The sequence below is a fragment of the Elephantulus edwardii genome, unplaced genomic scaffold (assembly GCF_000299155.1).
Source record: "Elephantulus edwardii isolate Elephantulus edwardi_28Jun2011 unplaced genomic scaffold, EleEdw1.0 scaffold00270, whole genome shotgun sequence".
Taxonomy (NCBI): Eukaryota; Metazoa; Chordata; class Mammalia; order Macroscelidea; family Macroscelididae; genus Elephantulus; species Elephantulus edwardii.
This window is the reverse complement of record NW_006400020.1, coordinates 2,546,730-2,569,383: the sequence shown is the minus strand read 5'-3', so window position 1 is coordinate 2,569,383 and position 22,654 is coordinate 2,546,730. Positions and strand designations below refer to the sequence as shown.

The 22,654-nt window shown below is 35.1% G+C and overlaps 1 protein-coding gene across 1 annotated transcript in view; it reads left to right on the top strand.

Annotated features, from left to right (window-relative positions):
* The window catches only part of VPS13B (vacuolar protein sorting 13 homolog B (yeast)), a 387,771-nt gene that overhangs the window by 207,835 nt on the left and 157,282 nt on the right, over positions 1-22,654 (top strand). The window contains exons 17-18 of the mRNA XM_006900014.1: positions 2,130-2,264; positions 3,005-3,178. Of these exons, the coding sequence (XP_006900076.1) occupies positions 2,130-2,264; positions 3,005-3,178 (309 nt within the window). The remainder of the gene's footprint in view (positions 1-2,129; positions 2,265-3,004; positions 3,179-22,654) is intronic.

Genomic DNA, 22,654 nt, shown 5'->3' with positions numbered 1-22,654 from the left:
TAATAATAATAATAATAATAATAATAATAATAATAATAATAATAATATATCATGTATGCCTTCATGTTTAGTGATTATTAGATGCCATAATAAATTGTTCTATGTTGATACACACATATTGAAGTAATTTTATTTCCCGAGCTACTGTTTTTTTTTCAGTCATGAGCGGTAGAAGTCTGATAAAAATGGCCTAAAAGTGCATAAACATATAACATTTTAAATTGTGTTTTTCAGATTCTTTAAGTTCAACTACAGATGCTAGGTTAGCAAATTGCATGGGAGGAGATTACCCATCCTGCTCCCATGGGGTGGCTGGTAGATTTGTACTGCCTGCCTTTGGCACTGGAGTGCATCTTCTTCCCAGTGGTGCTGTCCGTACAGAATCCTCTCATTGCTGACCATCAGCCAGTTTTTTTGAAGTTATGAATAAACAGGAAGGGATTGCCCCCTTCACAGAGCAGCTGGTGAATTCGAACTGTGTGTCTTTGAGTTGGCAGCACAACTCTGGTAGCACAGCTACCAGAGCTACTTTTTGCTTGTCTTTGTGTTAGGTGTTACCAAGTTGTTTTCAGCTCATAGCTACCTGATAAAACATTGCCTGTCCTGTGCCATTATCAGAGTCTTTGCTATAGTTAATCCCATTGTTGCAACTGATGTGCTTATCCATCTTAGTGGAGGTCTTACTTTTCACTAATCCTCTACCAATCATGGTAAGTTTTGAAAGCAGCTGGGCCTCCAGATAATATATCCACAGTAAGACATATTAATGTCATTTTCTCAGAAATGTTCTGGTTGTAGTTGTTCTGACATTGGTTTTATGGCAATCCAGAATCATCCCCACCAATACCGTAATAAATTATGTTATATATATCTGATCGAAATATGAAATAAAGAAAAGATATATTAGCTGTTGTTAATACAAGTAAAATGTGTGAAAAAAAATTTTAGAGTGGTAACAGATTATGTTAACCACCTTTAATCTTTGACTTCTTAACTATTATTTTCATCAAAAACTTATTTATTTCCTCTAGTTCATTACATTCAAGGTAAGTTAGGGGTAACAGTACTGTCTATCTGTCCATCTGTCTCTGTCTGTCTATCCATCTGTCCATCTGTCTGTTTATCCATTCATCCATCCATCCACCCACCCATCTTTCTACCTGTCTGTCTTTTATGACAATTGTATGAGATCATATGCATCACACATAGTTCCAAAAAACCCAAATCTACTGTCGTCACGGTCATTCTCATTTAGTGCCCTAGGTCAGATTTCCAAGGCTATAATTTGTCACTAGAGGAAACTTCCCAGCTTTCTTCCATGGAGCTACTGGTGGATTCAAACTGCCAGCTTTTTAGTTACCAGTACAATAACTCATTGTGGCCACTCTTAAATAAAAGTTAGTTGATTAATGGAGTTTGTTGTTGGTCATCGTAGTCAGAGTCAGTCTAAAATACATACTTATTAAACTATACCACTCAGCTTTCAAGAGGAGATTCTCCATTCTGAATTAAGTTTTTCTCATGGATTTACTTCATTGTAATCTATAGCTTTAATATTTTTTATTAAATCTACCTTTTGGGTTAATATATTATTTATCGCTTTTCTTTTATCTTATAACATACCTAGTTTTGTTTATAATATATTTTAAGTTGGAGCTAATTTCAATAATCTTGATTTGTACTATAACCATTTTACCTGCTGAGCCTATTCTGGAGACTGTAAAGGTAGTCTTTCTATTTCATTTTACTATCCTTCTGTAAATAGCATTGAATTTATAAGCTAAATTTATTTCAGAAATAAAAAATCTTATTCTAAAATTTAAGACCAATTATGATTTTTAGAAATGTGTCCTGATTTTTTAAAAAATAAGTTGTGCATTTATGTTTACTTCTTGATGTTGATTAATCAAAATCTATCTGCTTAAATAAAGCCATGAGAGTTCAACCCATTTATTTTAAAATTGTATCCTTTCACCTCCTAAACACTAAACTATGAAACCTAACACAAATACTGTAAGAACATCTGAGGTAGATAATTAAAGTATAATTAAGTTTAAATGTCTTGGTGAAGGAGTATAAAAATTATTTAAATTCAATCGGCTAGTACATTTGCAGTTTTCTTTTATTAGGTGTGAAATCTAAGAATCCCCTGCCAACTCTTGAGGGCTCAGTCCAGAATGTTGAATTGAAGTACTGCAGCACATCATTGGTCAAATGTGCCTCTGGGACCATGGGATCAATAAAAATTTGTGCCAAAGCCCCAGGTATGTGCAGCTGGACCATGTAAAACTTTATTGCCTGTATAGGAGAATTGGCCTTGCATTTTACAAGGAGCGTTACTGAAACAAGAATTTACTCATTGTTCCTATGAATCAGAGGTTTTAAATTTTTTAGTTTTACTTAAAATTTTTTTTTTGCCAAGATGATACTACTTGGCTGCAATAAATTAATTTTAAGGGGAAAAAAACCCTTTTTTGCATAGTTTTAAGAATGTTTATGTTAGAGAAAATATAAAGTAAATTTTATTGTTACCTTTATTGCTGATAGGAAGTAAAGGTATGTATGACATTTAAAATGAACTTGAAATATTGGTGAGTATAATAGAATTAAACAGAAAATCTTGTTATTATTTCATTTAAGGTTGTAATTCACTTTATTTTCTTGTGAATGTTTTATTACTTGGTTATCTTAAACTATTTTTTCATAAGTTTATAGACATGCTGATTCCACTAAAGTTTTAAAGGGCAATGTATTGATTTTGGGGTTTTAGGGGGTTTGTTTTTTTCTTTTTTCCAAATTTTCTGAACACATTGTACCCTTTTAGCAAAATACTGAAATAATTTTAATTGAAAAATGCTTTTACTTTTTAAAGTTAGATGCCTTAGAGTATGTATCTAAAATTACCAAACACACTTTGTTAATATCATTTTAAATCAAATATTTTAGGTTCTTTTGCTCTTTGTTTTATGAGAGTTTTTTTTCTCCATAAATATTTTATATTCAGGTGATAGTGGAAAAGAGAAGGTGATTCCATTGCTTCAGGGTCCTTCTGACACTAAAGATCTTCATAGTGGCAAGTGGCTCAATGAAAGTAGAAAGCCAGAATCTCTCTTAGCTCCCGATTTGATAGCCTTCACAGTCCAAGTTCCACAATATATGGATTACTGCCACAATTCTGGTAAGTACAGGTCTATCATTTTTCTATTATTTTGCATATTCTTCTTACAAAGGCTTTAAAAATGAGCGCTTTTTAAAAAAAATCCCCTCTTCTTATTCAAAACAATTTATTAGGGTATTCTTTGTGGTTTTTTTAAAACATGAAAATGGTTATTTTTATGCCAATTTTTATAATCAGCTTCATAATTTTAAGTCTTTCAGATTTAAAAAATTTGAGTTGAGATACAATCCCACTATAGCCTTTTAAAGGATGCAGATTTAAGTCTATTAGATCCATTCAGTTTTCACATATGAGATATAATGGGTAGCAAGAAGTAGAAGAAATAAAATGTATTGAAAAGTGGGTGATCGTAATATGATTAATAAATCCTCAGGTAACATGTTAAAATTAAGTGCTTAATTAAATTTTCTGTGGGTTCCCCCCACCAGAGTTACATTTTCCTTTTAGCACTTGGCTAAGAATCTGTTATCTTTTACTCAAGATTATAATAGGAGGTTCTCTAACTTCTCATGTTGAGATAAAATATGCCAGAAGTATCATTAAAAGATAAAAAAAAGATATGATTGGTAAAGACTAGGATTAGACTTGAGTTCAAAATAACTCATATGTCTGATATTGTCAGTTAATGAATCTAGATTAATTAAAGTAGTGGTTGAAATATTTCTTAAAAGGCTAAGGTTCTGAAAAGTGCAACAATGAATGAATGGAAATACAAAATCTCTGTAGTTGTTCATTGAAATGAATAAAAAACAAAACAAAAGGCTAAGGTTCTGAATTTTTGTTTATTATTAACTGGACAATGAGATGTGGCTTCAGATATCTTCTCGTATTTCATAATCAGCTAGCAATATTCAAAATACAGTGTTGTTTGTGGGAAACAAGCTAAGTGTTGATTAATCACTGTGGCATAGTAGTATGAACCTACACTGCTGTTCCAAAGGCCCATGGTTCAAATCCACCAGGAGAAAGAAGCACAGTCTATTGCCTTTGAATACCCTCTGGAGAGTTAAGTATGGGTCAGTTCTGACTTGATGGCACACAGCAACAAGAAGTTCAAAGTAAAAACTATATAAGATATATGTTTAATTGACTTGACAGGGACTATATGAAGTTTAATTTACTTGAACATTGTAGTGCACAAATGGATATATAGTAAGGGTTGAAAAGTAAATTTTGTTATAGTAGCATTTGTTGCTGAAGAACATCTGTATGAGAAACTACAATTAGTTTTAAAAAGAAGTGTCTGAACACTTATGTCAGTATGCTTCTAAAGATAACACTCCTAAAAAAAGAAGGTAACAGCCTGATGAGAAAGAGTGTAAAGCCCAAAGGAAAGAATGATTTGAAGAGAAGGCCAAGACCCAGGTTAAGATTGTGTCTATGGTTTAACTGTTTTGTCATAATTAAATCAAGGGTAAGCACACTTTATTTTTTTTTTTTAATTTGTATTTTAATGAAAATGTACAGAGACTTTGGATTTCCTTTCATTCATTGTTGCACTTTTCTCCCTGTGCCCCACCCCCTCCACCCCCAGTACACTCTTCTCTTTGAAAAGTAAAAGAAAAATTCTTTAATTGTTTTACAGTCGCTCCCCCCAGGGCAATTCCACTATGCAGCCTTCGTTCTAGACTCCTGTCATGACAGTAATACCTAATCACATATCCCTTTTAAACATTTTTCTTACTCATCTGTTTCAATGCAGTCACCATTATTTATCCCATCTTCCTCAGTCTCCCCCTAACCCCGATGTCAGTTTTGTTTTACAACAGTGGCACTATGAATTATTTGTCCTTTAACTTAGCATAATGTCCTCCATTTTGAATAATATTGCATGGGTTCCTTGTTTTTCAATGCAGCATAGTATTCCATTGTGTGAATATACCACAGCTTCTCTAGCCATTCATTTGTTGAGGGGCATTTAGGTTGTTTCCAACTCCTTGCTGTTGTGATCAAAGCTGCGATAAACACGGGTGTGCATATATCTGCTTGGGTGGCAGTTATGGTCTCTTTGGGGTATACTCCTGGTAGTGGAATTGCTTGGTCAAATGGTATCTCTATTTGCAACTTTTTGAGAAAGCACCACACCACCTTCCACAGTGGTTGCACCATTTTACACTCCCACCAACAATGAATAAGGGTTCCAGTTTCTCCACAACCTCACTAGCATTTGTTGCTTGCTGTTCTGTTAAATTTTGCACTTCTTAGTGGGGTGAGAGGATATCTCATAGTTGTTTTGATTTGCATCTCTCTTAGAGCTAGGGATATTGAACATTTCTTCATGTGCTTGTTGGCCATCTGAATGTCTTCTTCGGTGAAGTGTCTGTTCATATCCTGTGCCCATTTTTCAGTTGGATTGTTTGCTTTTTTTTTGTTGTTGTGGTGCACGCTTTCTTATATAAGGCTAGATAGTTATTATTTCAGTTTCTGTGGGCTACATACACTATCTAACTTCCTATTTTTTTGTGATTGTAACATGTTAATAGCCATAAATAATACCTAAATGATCAAATATCACTGGGTATGAATAAACCTTTCTTTATAAACACAAGTAGACTCAAATTAGCCTATATTTTACTTACACAAGATTGATGGTTAAATAATACTTAGCTTTTTCTCATGCCTATTTATGTTCTTTGAATATTTTCTTTAGCAAACACTTTTATGTAACTATTCACATAGTACCTTTTGTATTCTTTATGTTTTGTCATTAAATGTCATTTAAGGGACTAGACCATCCGGTGATGATGTTGATACTTCTGAAGAATTGAATCTTACTTGAATCTGGCATATTTTATCCTCTAGAGTTAGACATAACTTTTTGCTTTACTACATACAGTTTCTTGCTTTACTTTACACAGAATATATTAGTCAAAATTACTTAAATAGTGATTTATTTTTCAGCTATATTTAGAGCTCTTTTTTTTGTTCTTGAGATTTTAACGAAAGTTTATGGATAACATGGATTCCATTCATTCATTGTTGTAACTTTTCATCCCTGCCCACCTTCCCCTCCAGTTGCCTTTTCTCTTTGGTGGTGGTGGGGGGGAAATTCTTTCATTGTCTTACAGTTCCCCCTCTCCCAGTCCACTTTACTATGCAGCTCTTATTCTGAACTGTTGTCATGCAAATAATACCTAATATATTCCTTTTAAGGAATTTATTTAGAGTTCTTTAAATTATACTTTACACAGTTCTAGAGTGACAGTATATTTCTATTTAAACTATTTTATGTAGAATGAAAGGTAAACTGTTGAAAGAAAAATTATCTTGGACATTTATGATTTTTATGGAGGAAACATTTACTCCCCCCCCCCCCCCCGTTAAGGAGGTCACCAAATCTTTTTTTTTTCTTTTCCCATTTCACGTGGTATCTTTAGTTTTTAAAAATATGGATCGCTTCGCTTCACAAATTTCCGTGTCATCCTTGTGCAGGGGCCATGCTAATCTCTGTATCGTTCCAATTTTAGTATATGCGCTGCCAAAGCGAGCACAGGCCACCAGATGTGTTAGGTTTAGTGATAGGTTTGTGGCTTTGCATGTAAGAAATTAAATGATCATGTATTTGGTGCTTTTGAAATATTTCTTTGAGTGTATTTTAATCCTAATATGTTCTCTCTTAAACTGTAGTTATATACTCTATTTAGAATATCTTTTTAATTTAATTTTTTATCTTTTGTGCTACCACTCTCATTCATGATTAAGTATGTATAATATGCTTTAGAGAACTCTAAACTCTGGTTTTCAAAGTAAGCTTTAGAGTAATTCTTATTGAACTTGAGTGGTACTAACAAAATTGAAAAACGTGTATATGTATGTGTATATGTGTATATACACACACACACAAATAGAAATCTTAAATACACACACACACATGTATGAACACACATGGGTCACCTCTTGTTGTTGAGTTGCTTCAATATGTGAGTCCATAATCTTTACGGGAGGAGACTGCCTGTCTTACTCAGAGGAGTTGGTGACTCTTCTGTTAGCAGTGTAATACCTAATGCTCTAGGTCACCAGAACTTGCTTGTTCTCTTCCGCTAGGAGATATAACTGTATAAACATGAAGAAATGAACCACATTCCATTAAATATAGTATCAGAGACCCCTCTAGATACATGTTTTTTACTAAAGAGAAAGATCCTAACAAGATAGATTGACAATGGTCTTAAGGATAGTGGAGATGATGAGGATGGCACAGGATAGAGAGAGGTTCAAGTCTGTTCCCAGGGTTACTATGAGTCACAGTTAACTCAAAGGTGGGTACAACAACAAAACTGTGTCAAAATTCGTAGTACTTCAGATTATGTTTTCATCTTATTTCCAGTAAAATTACTGGAAACATGGTTTCAACAGAAAATGCAACCAGAAAATTATTTGGTCTTGAAAGGTTTAAAGAGGCCAGTTGTGTACTTTTTTAAAAGGAGCTTGGAGATCATATAGCTTGATGTATGGAAGATAGGTTCTATTGACCATAAGCTCTGAAAAGTAATAATGGAATATATAAATTAGGTAACAGCAAATTTTTTGCATGGTTAATTAGAAACTGAGTATTGAGGGAAACTTGTTATGAAGAAATGGTAACCTTTAGATTATTACTTTGTTACTGTAAGATCAATTTCTTTTTGTCTGTAGAACAAGACTGCTTGCTCTATTATGATTTTTATTATGTAGTGGAGATAAAAGAAATCTAGAATTTAAATGACTTGTCTAACTTCAGGTATTTGACAAGTGATTCTAAACTAGAACCTGGGACTTATAACTATAATATTTTCCTAATCTTGCATTTAGGCTGTTATATTATCTTTTAAATCCAAATGGCATTAGTATTTATATTGCCAAATGTTGAATCCTCAGCCTTAAAACTCCGAAAAACTCCTTTCTTCCTGCATACAACTCTAATTAAAGAACTCTGCTTACATTGTGTCATTATGCTGTTTTGTGGGTTCAGAATCTTCCTTTCTGTGTTCTCACTTGCCCCTGTGTTGAATTCTGTACTTAATTACAGCAAAGGAAGAACAGAGATTTAAGAATCTAAAGGTGAGTATATTAAAACACCTTTTGTATTCATCATAACTATTCAGAAATCTACTCAGTGATTGCATTTTGTACCTTTGCATAGATATTAGGGGCAACTAGCAATACCCTAATAATAAGGATTGTGCTGCAATCCCAAAGGCATGTGGTTCAAATCTACCAGCTGCTCCATGGGAGAATCTTTTCCCATGCAAATTGAAGCCTTTGAAAATGCACTGTTGAGTCGTTCTAAGTCAGTTTTGCTTTGTCAAAACACCACCAACAACAGCGACACTAGAAGCATATGCTGACTTCTTCAAAGCTTGTTCTGGAGTCCTAGTGGTAAGAAGCTGCATTGCCAAAGGCATGTGGTTTGAATCCAATAGCTGCTTTGCTGTAGAAGGATGGGTAATTTCTTCCCATGTTATTTTCTGTCTCAGAAAACTTGCTAGAGGGTCACCTGTGGATCAGTTTCACCTAGGTGGCATACAACAACTACCATTGATATATTTTTAATGTCAGTTTTGTCTCTTACAAATGTACTTTGTATTGTCTGTGCTTAGGGCGTTTTTCTTGCCAGAAAGTTCTATTGTTATTAATCTGGTGTTAATGTATGTATATATTTGGAGATACTTAGTATTTAGGAATCAAAACCATCAGAGAACAATAAACTCAGAATTGAAGGAATTCAGAAGCCATCCATTAAAATTCCTAAGCCAGTGCTAAGAGTCCATTTTTTATAATATTTATGTGTACCACTGGTGAAATCACCTTGTTAACTTTGGGCTTCAAGTCTTTGTTTTCTGCAAAGTTTTGTCATTTGTATATTATATGTTGTTGATAATGGACATTATCTTTTTATATTTTCTTACTCAGCCCTCCTGTACCCCACTGCCAGTTATTCTATACCTTCCTTCCAAGGTACCAATCTGCCTGTCCACTTCTACTCCTGTGTACCACTTGTCTAATTTTTCAGGTTCTTCTTTTGCAAAATTTAAGTGAATGCTTTAACATCTATTCTACCATATAGCATACTCTTAATGGATTGGTTAACCCAACATTCATTACAATGATATATTCCTGTCTCTAGCAGCATTATGATTTTGAAAAAGCAATCACTTTCAATATTCCCTTGTACAGTAATCATGTGAATCCTTGTAGCTCATCTTTCTCTTTAATGCTATTTAAGATCCTTCTCTTTTGCTTTCTTAAATCTTCAGCTTCTTTCCTATCATTGGGTTCTGTGCTAAGAATATCAATGCACTCAAGTCTCTTCCACCTTAAAATATTCTTCCAAGTGAAAACGAAAGAGTAAAATACTGAAATGTATGGGATATTTCTAAAACCTGTTAAGGGTATATTTATAACTATATACATCATGAATAGGTGAGATTTGTTCTGGTAATGTAAAATTGCTTTAACACCCAAAATTCAGTTAACCCACCATGGTAATAGTAATAAGACAGTTCAGTAAATAATAGTAATAAAAGAATTGACAAAAATCAATGCTCATTCATGACAAAAAAGTTTTTAACTGAGAATAGAAGAAAACTTTCTCAACGTGGTAGAGGATCTATGTAAAATCTATAGCCAACGTTATTATTGAGTACTTCAAGGTTTAATGTTATCCCCTCATATCAGAAATAATACAACAATATGCATTTTTACTATTTTTATGAAGTATTGTATGGCAAGCTGACGCCAGTGTAATTAGACAAGAAAAAAAAAATCATCCAGGTTGATAAAGAAGATGTTAAATGGTCTTTAAGATTATACGCTCTAGATTATGTTGTTGTTGTTGTTGTTATGTGCCATCGAGTCGCCTGCGACTCATAGCGACCCTGTGTACAACAGCCCTAAACTCCGCTCTGTCCTGCGCCAATCGCACTGTCTCTGATACTCCCATCCCAATTATCCCAGTCACTGAATCAATCCACCTCATAGAGGGCCTTCCTCTCCTGCGCCGTCCCTCTACCCTCCCAAGCATGATGTCTCTCTCCAAGGACTGGTCTCTCCTCACTACATGTCCGAAGTAAGTTAGACGGAGCCTCAGAATCCTTGCCTCCAAGGAGCCACCCGGTTTAACCCTCTCCAGGACAAATCTATCTGTTTTCCTAGCAGTCCATGGTATTCTCAGTACTCTTCTCCAGCACCACAGCTCAAAGACATCAGTTCTCCTTCTATCCTCCTTGGTCATTGTCCAACTCTCTGATGCATAACAGGTGATTGCGAAGACTATGGCCTGTATCAGACACACCTTAGTCTCCAGAGAGACACCACTGCTCTTCAGCACTTTGGAGAGGTCCCTAGCAGCAGACTTTCCCATGGTAATGCGCCTTTTAATTTCCTGGCTGCTGGTGCCAAGACTGTTGACTATGGAGCCAAGCAGACTAAAGCTGTGTACAATCTCAATCTCTTCACTATCCATCCTGATGCTGCCGATTGGTCCAGTGGTGAGAATCTTTGTCTTCTTGACATTGAGCCTCAATCCATATTGGAGGCTGCAGTCCTTGACACTCTGCAGCAGGTGCTTCAGGTCCTCCTCAGTTTCAGCAAGCAGGGTTGTGTCATCCGCATAACGCAGGTTGTTGATAAATCGTCCACCAATCCTGACCCCACATTTCTCCTCATAGAGCCCAGCCTCCCGGATAATCTGTTCTGCATATAGGTTGAAGAGGTATGGAGATAGGATGCATCCCTGGCGTACGCCCTTCCCAATTTTGAACCATGCAGTGTTCCCTTGCTCTGTTCTGACGACTGCCTCCTGGTCCAAGTATAAGTTTCGCATTAGAATGATCAAGTGTTCTGGATCAAGCGATCTGTAGATTATAGATGATTATAATAATCCATATAAAAACCACAAGAACTGATACACAAGAGTCTATCAGTAAAAGTGTACACAGCAAAAAAGAAAACAAAAGAGTACATAGCAATGTGGCAGAACACTTAAGTAAATATAAAAAATCATTTATAGTTCTGTACATTAGCAATGAATAATCCTAAAAAATGAAAGAAAATACTTTTGATCAGAACAACATTATAAGAAAATATTTACAATCCTAGAGGCATGCAGTTTGAATCCACCAGATGCTTTGCTGCAGAAGGAGGGGCAATCTCCTCCATACCAGTCGGATCCTTTTCGATGGTACACATACACAAGATAATAATAATAAAAAAAAGAATAAAATATTTAGGAATGACATGAGTATAGATGCTTTTCTCTATATTCAGTGATTTTTAACTATGAATATATCTCACTACAAATCTTTATATTCAGTTTTCCAAAGAGTAACAATGGATATCATTGCTGGTATTCACATGGATTTTGGCTGCAGCTATGAATAGCAGAAAAGAGGGGTACTTTTATTTTATTGACCATCCAAACACATTTGACTCTATAGATCTTAACAAATTATGACTAACATTGAGAAGAATGTGAATCCAGAAAACATAATTGTACTAATGCAGAACCTGTACATGGACAAAAAAGTTGTCTTGTTCTAACAGATCAAGGGCTTACTGCATAGTTTAGTATCAGAAAGATGTTCATGGGAGTTGTATCTTTCCATAATTCCTGTTCAATCTGTATACTGAACAAATGCTTTGAAAAGTTTTACTATATTAAGAAGAATATGGCATCAGGAGTAGAGGAAGTTCAGTCAATAACCTGCGTTTTGCAGATGGCACCTTTGTTGAAAATGTAGACTTGAAGAACCTTCTGAAGAAGGGAAAAAACTATAGTCTTAAGTATGGGTTACACCTTAACTTCAAGAAAGGAAATATCTTCACAGTTGGACAAATGTTGTTGTTGTTGTTATGTGCCATTGAGTCTCTTGTGACTCATAGTGACCCTATGTACAACAGCCCTAAATTCTACTCTGTCCTGTGCCAGTTGCACTGTCTCTGACACTCCCATCCCGATTATCCCAGTCACTGAATCATTCCACCTCATAGAGGACCTTCCCCTCCTACACTGTCCCTCCACCCTCCCAAGCATGATGTCCTTCTCCAGTGACCGGTCTCTTCTCACAACATGTCCAAAGTATGTTAGACGGAGCCTCAGAATCCTTGCCTCCAAGGAGCCACCCAGTTTAACCCTTTCCTGGACCAATCTGTTTGTTTTCCTAGCAGTCCATGGTACTCTCAATAATCTTCTCCAGAATTGGACAAATAGCACATTATAATAAATGGAGAAAAGATTGAAGTTATCATGATATAATTTTAATTGAGATCCCCAAGCAACACCTATGGTAGCAACCTCAAGATACCAGAACACTTAATTTTGTTGCACAGATATGATGTCATGTACCTCTCTAAAGGGCTATAAGTTACCAGTTTTTAAGAATGACTTGCATTTGACCTACACCATGATACATGCATTTGCATAATGTGCATGTGTAACCCATTGAACAATAACCAAGAAACAACCAAATAGTGATAGTGATATTTAGATTGTGGTGCTGGTGAATAAGGTTGACTATCCTACAGACTACTAAAATAACAAGTCTATTTTAAAGGAAATGCAACCATGTTGCTCCTTGGAGGCAAAGATGGTGAAAATTCATCTCACTTACTTTGAACAGAGGTACCAGTCCTTGAAAAAAACGCATCGTGCTTGGAAACTTAAAAGGTCAATGAGAGAGAAAGGCCTTTAGGAAGAAGAACTGACACAGTGACTACCCTAGTGAGTTTGAACATGGCATGGATGTAAGGATGGCACAGGATAGAGAAAGGTTTAAATCTTTTGTTCATAGGGTTGAGTTGGAGTTGACTCGATGACACCTAACAATGACAACTTTGTCATTTCACTCACCGAGATAAAAGGAACAAGTTCTCTCAAGACAGAGTGAGGGAGGAAAAAAACCATTCACCCCAATTTCAAATGGTTTCATACTGTATAGTTTTATTGTTTCAGTGGTGAAATCCTAGAGATTAAGAACAATTAGTAGTCGATGAGGTTGAGTAGCAAAGTAAGGGTAGCCGTACTGTCTACACAACATTTGCATGATAAATGTTGATGATGAGACAGTTCTGTTTATTAATTATGATAGTAGTTACATTAAAGTGCGTGTATAATGGAAATGTAAAGACAGAATACATACACAGAGATGCATATATACACACACAGGCACACACACATACTCATTTTCATAATGAATTTATGTAAATTTTGTGAAATTTCAGTAAGCTATAATGGATTATATGAATATAATCCAAGAGAGTACCACAGGGAAATATTGGATGAAGGGTACATAAAGTTTGCCAGTATTATTTCTTAAAACTTATGAATCTATGAAAAAAAGAGTGACCCATACTACTTTGTTGTTTTTCACCTTCACTATCATTTGCTATCCACTGTCATTTTACCTAGAGTTCTTTTCTCCGTCAGTCTATCTTTTTTCAGTTGTTGAGTGGAAGCTTGCAAACCAGTTTATTTTTCATGCACATTTTCATAAAATATTAGTTATAATAGCCACAATATAAATCAATCACCTTTCCCTCATTTTTTCTGTATTTTATCCCTTCCTATTTTAAGGACCTTTTCTCTGAGTTGATCTTTTGACTTTAAATGTTGGTCATACTAAGGAGGAGTGCTGCCACTTTGTAGGCCTGTTGTTGAGCCACATGAGGGAGTTGTGTTCTGAGTTTGAAGTGTGACTAAGTGCTATAATGTCAGAGGTTCCTCCCGTTTCTGTAGGACCAATAAGGTTGTTCTTTTTTCTTCTTAGGTTTGGGTCCACGTTTTTCATCCATTCTACACAGTCATCTTCCACTGTGATGCCTTTTAGAGTGTTGAGTGGTTGTAACCAGGCACAACTTAGTTCTCCATTAACTTTTTGGGTTGTTTTTGTTATTACAATTATTGTACAACCAACCATACTCAAATTTAACAAATTTCCCTTGTAGAATGAGGTAGTGCTAGTGTCATTCTTCACATTACATAGCCATACTTGCTATCCTTTTCCAATTTATTTCTACATTATTAACAGAAACCCAGTGTCTACTAAACCAGCCCCTGTTTATTTTTAACCTGTTTTTGTTTAGGAATGTAAAACTCAAAATAACATTTTTTACTAAAATAAGAAAATAACTTTATTTAATTAAATTTAATTTAAAAATAATATTAAAAAGTTCACTTAAAATAGTTTAAATATAACATAATTTAAAACCATTCTTCTTGTTTCCCTGTGTTGTCACTTTTAAGGAATATGTATGGTTTTAGTTTCACTAAAATGTCATAACTTTAAAATAATGCTATTCCCTTCTCCCACTCTTCCCCCTCATTAAGTATTGACTGCTTTTGGTCATTATCATTGGAAGAAAAATTCACAGTTAAAATCTTTATTGTCCTGAAATTAAAAGTTAAATGGGATGTTATGGTTGTTACTGGTAGTAATTCTTGATTAAAACATATCAGATAAACACACACAATCTGTTTCACGATTTAGAGTTGATTGCTTAGTTTATGACAGATTGCTAATGTGTGTTTAAAAAGGAAACAGTATTTTCCACTATACATTTTAATTTATAAACTATATATTTCACATTAAAAAAAGTTCTCCTTGCACTATGGGAAGAAGTGAATTGAAGTAGTGACTTCAGTATTTTTGACAGGACACATAAGGAAGAATGCTTATATATTATAGCAATTAAAGACAATTCATATTTGTGGTTTGGGCATAAATGTGTAAAAATTATACCCATCTATCTTATTACATTTCCTCTATCCTCCCTGAGGAGTTTACTATGTACTTTATCTGTAATTGTTGCCAGTATTCTATCATGTTCCCACTGGGCTTCTAGTGCAAAAAAATCTTATCCTCTTGATGACAGAGCTTGCCTGAATGATTTCATGCTCCTAGCATTTTTGTTCACGGGAATTAGGGGCAAAATGTAACTACAGCTGAACAGAGAGTCTATTTTTGTAATTTTGGAGTTTAGGCTCTGTTATTGGAACTAAATGAAGAGATGCAGGTGTTCTCCAGTCCAAACCCTTTGGGAGTTTTGATGGTAGATGCTTGAAAAGAAAATGCATGTGTTTCCAGAGTCAAACAGCAGCTGTGAGAAAAGGATTTATGTTTTTCTCAGAACTTTGGGATTTCAAAATGTTACATTTAATCACAAGCACAGAAAGGGGAGCAAATGTTAAAGATGTTACGCATAAAAGTAGGTTTACTGATTTCTTTACCATACGGACTAGTTGTGGGAATATAGGAACAAAGTGATTTTTAATCATAGTATAAACAATTTCTAAAAGCTTGTAATAGTTGGCAGGACATGACCTTTTTTTAGAAGATTGCACTTATAGCAGAGTATTTTTTTAAATATTTTACTGATATATATAGGTATATATGCATGTGAACACACAAAGTGAAAGAAGGGTAGAGAAAATATGTATTAAAACACTTTAATTATAACTTTGGTTATAACTTTTTTTGGTTATAACTTTGTTAAGGAAAAATTAATATTTTATGGTAATACAGCACACTGTTTTCAAATAGTTATTTAAATTTTCCTTTATGAAATAATGAAACTGGGTTGTGATTGATTCTCAAATTTATCCTAATTGTCATGGATGCCATTATCATGGATGTTTTACATTTGTCTTTTTTTTTTCTTTTTCTTTTTTTTTAAATTTATTTTTGTGTGCGTGTACCGTCAAATCAAATCTGACTGGTACAGGAGGAGATTGTCCCTCCTTCCCCGGCAGAGCATCTGGTGGATTTGAACCGTGCGCCTCTGGGATTGTAGTTGCAGTTCCTTGCCACTATGCCACCAGAGCTCCCCTACATTTGTTTTTTTAAAAAATATAATAATTATTTGTATATTCATTTACCCATTGACTATCCATAACAAGCCTTTTATGTAAAGAAATTATACGAATCGAAGAGTCTATTTTAAAGAAACTTCTAGTGTATTGAAGAGGTAGATACAACCAACCACAACAAAATGAATGAATGGTCACACTTTCTTTGGTTCAGCTTCATCTGCTCTAAGTGGTGTTACTTTGAGGAAGTCAGACTTTCCGAGTATTAATTTGTCATCTGTATTATTAAAATAATCAGGTATTTCTGTTTTCTAAGATTGTTGGGAATGTTAATCGGTATATTCACAAATAACATTTCAAAGCAAGAAACAATCAAAATTTTACGTATTACTGTGAAATACCTTTTATTAATCATTTAGTTATTCAAGAAGTAAGGTTTTGCTCTGTTGTGAGTTTTTCCTTTGCTTCCTTGTTCTTTGCATTTCAGCTGATCTCTATACATTTTCACTTTCCGTCAAATTCCCATTTTAGATCTGTGAGTATCCAGTTCTGTACCTAGTCTCAGATTCAAACCTCTTTCTTCTAGAAAGCATAATACTAGGAGTTAGGAGCAGTTACAGTAGTAACAGGAAATTGGTTTACTTGCTCCCTGAGTCTGGAAATGAGCCATGGGGAGAAGTCTCTTGGACCTTATGGGTGACCATTTGTTTCCCTCATTTGTGGCTTAGTTCAACATTTTTGCATATTTTACTGTTCAGTTAAAACTCAATTCATAGTAAAGAAGTAGTATCTTCATGAATTAATAGTAAATTTGTATACGAGGAAGATTTCAGATTGTGGTTGAATACAAATGAATTTCAATATAAAATATGTAATGTTTTCAAATTTATTTAAAGTATATTTTATAAGACTTAAAAAGTTTCATTATTTTTATTTTTGCAGCTTATTTTTTTGCGTTTAAGGTCTACTACCATTAATCTTGTTTCTTTTCTACATTTTAAAGTTGAGTATAGAGTGACTCTACACAAAAGACAAAGAAATCTTAGTCTTAGACAAAAGAGTAGAAGTCTTAGTGAGTCAGTGAGAGTTGGTTCATAAAATAGTTGGAGATGGTAATCATAGAAATGTTTGCTCCTTACCCCACGTGTATCATCCCCTAAAAGAGACACCTTTAGTTTAATAAACTTGATTTCACAGGAATTTTGTGTTGTTCTGATTAAAAGTACAGTAATATATATATAAATGAATCATCTTTATACTATCCTTTGTATTTAAAATAAATAATGAGAGGCAGTTAATGTGTGAGAGTGTATGGGGGGAGGACACCCCATATTTAAACATACTCTGCAGAGCCTCAAAAAAATATTAACAGGACAAACACCAGGTAGACAAAGCATTACGTAATGAAGGAATCATCAGTGGGTTGCAGAAAGTGTGTTATTGAACCATGGCTGTAACTTTTGGAGCACTGTTGTAAAGAGGACTGCCAAAGCAAGAAACGGATGGTGATTAGGGTACACATACAATTTCAAATCACAAAATTTCTGAATTAGTTCTGTGGTGCATCTGAGATGGTCAAGAGGTACAGTGGAAGTAGTGCTCTGCTATAAACCTTATTCTACCAATAGTCAAGTGCTTCAGTTTTAATCCCTGATACAAATTTAAGCCTTTTTTCAAAGAGCATAATTATGTTTTATTTTCAACTTCCTCTTATTTTTGTTCTTACTCTATTTTTGTTAGCATCACATTTAATCATGCCCTTTGATTTTTAAAAATTTTATTTATTTTTTTTGTGTGTGTTCTGTCAAATCAGGTCTGACTGGTACAGGAGGAGGTTGCCCTCCTTCTCTAGCAGAGCATCTGGCAGATTCGAACCACGTACCTCTGAGATTTCAGTGCAGCTTCTTGCCACTAGGCCACCAGAGCTCCCAATCATCCCCTTTTAAGTACTACACTGTTTCACCATACTGCTTTGCAGTCCATTATAACTATTTATATTTTTTTTCTTTTGAGACTGAAAGTTCTCAAGGATGAGGACTATGTGAATACGTAATGAATTTAATATAGGGTAAAAAAAATGATTGTTTCCTTTTTATCATTTCAGTGTAACTTTATTGGCTACAAGCCTTTAGTTTAATTCTAAATTACTTTGTGCGAAAAAAAAATGTATCTGATGTCTGCCTTTTTAGAAATAATTGCTGAAACTCTCGTGAAAAACAAATAAGATAAAATAGTGTTTCTATACACAGAGAAACACATTTTGAGGATTTTCTTTAACACACTGATTATTAATAAGGAAACCGGGCAGGAATTATAACAAGCTTTAAAAAATTTTTCGTGTCTAGGTTTAGAATACAGAAATAAATATGGGAAAGTATGGAAAACTCTCTTCTTCTACAATTGAATAGTGAGCTCATTTGAGTTTCTATGAAATAAAATTTGTTTACATTTTTATGATCAAGATATATTTTACATTTTCTTCAAAAGCATTGAAAGGTACAGATCCCAACCAGAACCATACTCAGATAACCAGGAAGGACACCCTGCAAACAATGCAAAGCTCTCCACTGAAACACTTTTTCCCCTCTCAAGCCTTACTAAATGCCAGATGGTAAGGCTATTTTTAGCAGTGCATGGTTTAAATATAGAGGCAGGTCAAAAGTAATTTTGTGGAGCTAACATGCACTACATGGGGGGGGGGGGAATAAGGGAACATTATGACCAGCAGAGGGCAGTGATGAAGCAACTGTTTCCTCAATGGCCAAGGAGGAACTATTGATTATTGAATAATCCTGGGGGTATTCCATAGAGTTAAACTTCAGTTTGTCTTTTAAAATTGTGTCATACTAAGTTCTCTTCAGCCTGTTCCGTTATTGGTTTCTGGAAGTTAACTAGAATAAGACTTTTACTTTGTTTTGGTTTTTCAAGTAAATTTGTGAAATGTTTTAACGTGGATTTTGTGAAGCAAAGAATATATTCAAACTTTATAAAATACCTTTTTAGAGAAAAATATTAGTACAAAAATATGTCAGAAGTTATTTATATATATGAAATTTTATATCGGTGTGTTATTTATTCTGTTGTATTTTTTATGGGAATTATTGTGATGTTATAGTCCCTCAAGTCAACTATGACTCATAGTGACAGTTTGAACAATGGCTCTGAATCTTGCCCTGTCCTAAGCCAGACCCTCCATCTCTGACACTGCTGACCCATGGCCGCAGTCACCGTGTCATCCCTCTCATCCAGGGTCATCTTCTCTTAACCTGACCTTTACCCTTTCAATCATTGTGTCCTTCTCCAAGGACTGGGCTCTACTGACATCATGCTCAAAGAATGTGAGACAGAGTTTTATAATCCTTGGCTCTCAGGAACAACCTGGTATTCTCCCTCTCCAGGACAGACCTGTTTGTTCTCTTGGCGGTCTGTGACATGTTCAGTATTCTTCTCCAGCACCACAGCTTAAAGGCAACATTAAATATTTATAATTTCCTAAACGGTAAGATTCCTTTCTTCATATGTGAAAATCACATTTTATGTATTTCTTCCCCTTATAGATGGAAATCTAAAATATTATGAGAATAAGAGAATGTTATATAAAAGTAAATTGTTATTGTTGTTCTTCTGTGCCATCAAGTTTGTGACTCACAGAGACGCTATGTACAACAGCTCTGAAGCCTGCCATGTTCTGAGCCAGTCTCACTGACTCCCACACGTCTACCTGCATTGCCCTTGTTACTGTATCAGTCAATCTCATTCGGGGTCTTCCTCTCCTGCGCTGTTCTTCACCCATCTGAGCATGATTTCCTTCACCAAAGATTGTCCCTCTTAGCCACATGTCCAAAACATGAGAGATGGAGCTTCAAAATCCTAGCCAATTATATGTAAAAATAGGGAGCACTGGTGACCTAGTAGCAAAGGAGCTGCACCACAATCCCTAAGGCATGTGGTTCAAATCCACCAGCAGCTCCATGGGAGAAGGATGGGCAGTCTTCTTCTGTGCAATTAGCTGCCTCTGAAAAATCTCCCTAAGGGTCAACTATGGGTCATTTCCAGCTGGATGGCATACAACAACAATACAGGTAAATAATAGCAAAATTTAAAAACAACAACACCACCACACTAATATGCTATAGAGTATGAACAAAAGACACCAAACTGAAAAATACATATGATCAAGAAACACTGAAGAATTAGATTAACAGAGGCTAAAAATGAATTTTAAAACTATAATAAGGAGCTCTTTTTATTTGTAGAATTAATAGATATATAATATCTGAGCAAGCTGACAAGTGGATAACAAGATAACAAGAGTACCTTCTTACATGTTTAGGAAGGACGTGAACTTATGCCAGATTTATTTGGCATAAATTAGTGTTTATGCTTATTTGGCATAAATTAGTGTTTATGCCTCTTAAGTCGCAGGTGACTCGATGGCACATAACAACAGCAAACAACAATTTCACTTGTGGGATTATGGCCTAAGGAAATAGTATTTGCATTTAAAGATGTGTTTAAAGTATAAAGGTACTTATATCAGTTTATATGTTGTATTTTTAAATCATAATAATTTTTTGTTGTCTACTAATTGAAAAACTATAAATTAATTCACATTATCTTCAAAAAAGCTACATTTTAAGTCAGCCAGTTTAGTACTTATAGTAACAGGGAAATACTGGCCAGTTTATTTTAGATGTAAATTGCTTCTTAATCTTCTTGGTCTGGAAACTTGACTGAATTCTACCGTGTTGGTATTTGAAATACTTACTGGTAGTATAGTTTCCAGCACCAAACAATAGAAAAGTTACTGTAGTTCAGCAAGATTGATAGAGGAGTGGTAGAATTGGATATTGTTATAATTAAGTTGCTTTGTGGAAAAATTTATTTTAAGGAGAGATTTTTTTTGAAAGAAAAGATATGTTTCAAATGATCAATTCTTTAGAGCTAGTGAATGGAAGAGCTACTAGGCAGAAAAGATGGGACATTCCTCTAGTCTCGTGGTCTTTTTACTATGTAAATTAATCAAATAGGCCATTTTTAGGTGACTAGGCAGTTATTTTCATTCATTCAACACATTGATGTGCTAGAACGTTGAGATGCGATAATGAAGGAGACCCTATTGTTTCTAGGGAGCACATTGTTCATTGTTAGAGATGTACAGATAAAGCAGATAATTCAGTAGTAGCCAAAATGCTGCCACAAAATGAAGTAGTTTGAGCTTACATTAAAGGAAACTCTTATCTCAGTCAATGGGAGTTGGGAAAACGTTCTGGGGTGGGGGTGGGGGGCGGAATCATGTCCAAAATGTGACCTCCCTTATAGACTGAAAGAGATTGGGGTTGAGGAAATGAAATACTTTTTTGTGCATCTGTGGCTTAATATGTGGTGGGAGTTGGAGAAAAGACTGAGGAGGAGATAAGCAAGTCATTACATGATGCCTTAATAGTCATTTGAAGCTATTTATACTAAGTATTAAATGGTGATTGAGTAACCAAATTTGGCAGCTGTACTGATAAAGATAAAAATCCTGGATGCAGGGAGAATGTTGCAATGGCAGCATAGTAATATCAGTAGAGAGAATTACAATCGATGTGTTGTTGCAAAAGGAGCCAGTACGTCATCGGGGTGGCAAGTTTGACGTATGCTCACTTCATAAATGGCAACTGTCCACATCAGTAATATCCATAGCAGAAAATAGATAGCTGCTTGGTCAGACATGCCACCTTACTTGCTCCTGCATCTCTATCTACCAGTCACTGGGTTCAATATTTGTTGTTGACTCACAGACATTACTTATAGTTATGGTACCAAAAGTGAGATTTATTAGGAACTGAAAGAGGCAAAGAATATCTCCCAAAGCAATATCAGATTTTAGCCCAGCAGTCCCAGGTCACAATTCCTCAATTAGTCCAGGCTCTGGATTAAGTTCAACAGCTTTTCCTTTCATCATCTGGCGAAAAGAACAGAATCTTTAAACTGTGGCCTTTATCTCAGGGCTCCTCTGGTTACAACTTGCCAAAGTTTCTTTGTAGCCATGCCACAGTGTCATCACCACCATCACCAGGATGACACCACTAGGGTCTCAGTCTTACTAGGATCTTGCTCCAGTCTCCAAGTCTTGCTGTTCTGTGTGGAAAGCACTTTTTCTCTTAACCTAGTCCCACAGCTAGTGGTGATTTGGAAGACCATGTGTCTACAGTTAAGGTTGCTGGAGACCAGTAATACTATTGTAATGTCTAGAAAAGCCAGCTTTTAAGCTAACTTTGCAGTTGCAGTAAGCAGATAAATTGAATAATGGCTAAGGGAGAGGACATTAATTGGTGAACACCTAATGTTTGATATAGAAAGCTGACTGGATAATAAAGTGCTTTCATTGATATAGTGAATTAGAACCAAGTTTTATCAAGGATATTAGAGGCAATTGATGTAATATAAAAAAATTTATTGAGCTTTTGGTATGTGCCACGTATAATGTTAAATAGTTTACATAGGATCCAGAAAGTTGGGTTCTAGAATGTTGTTGTTGTTGTTGTTATGTGCCTACGAGTCGTTTGCAACTCATAGTGACCCTATGCACAACAGCCCTAAACCCTGCTCTATCCTGCGCCAACCGCACTGCCTCTGGCACACCCATCCCGATTACCCCAGTCACCGAATCAATCCATCTCATAGAGGGTCTTCCCCTCCTGCGC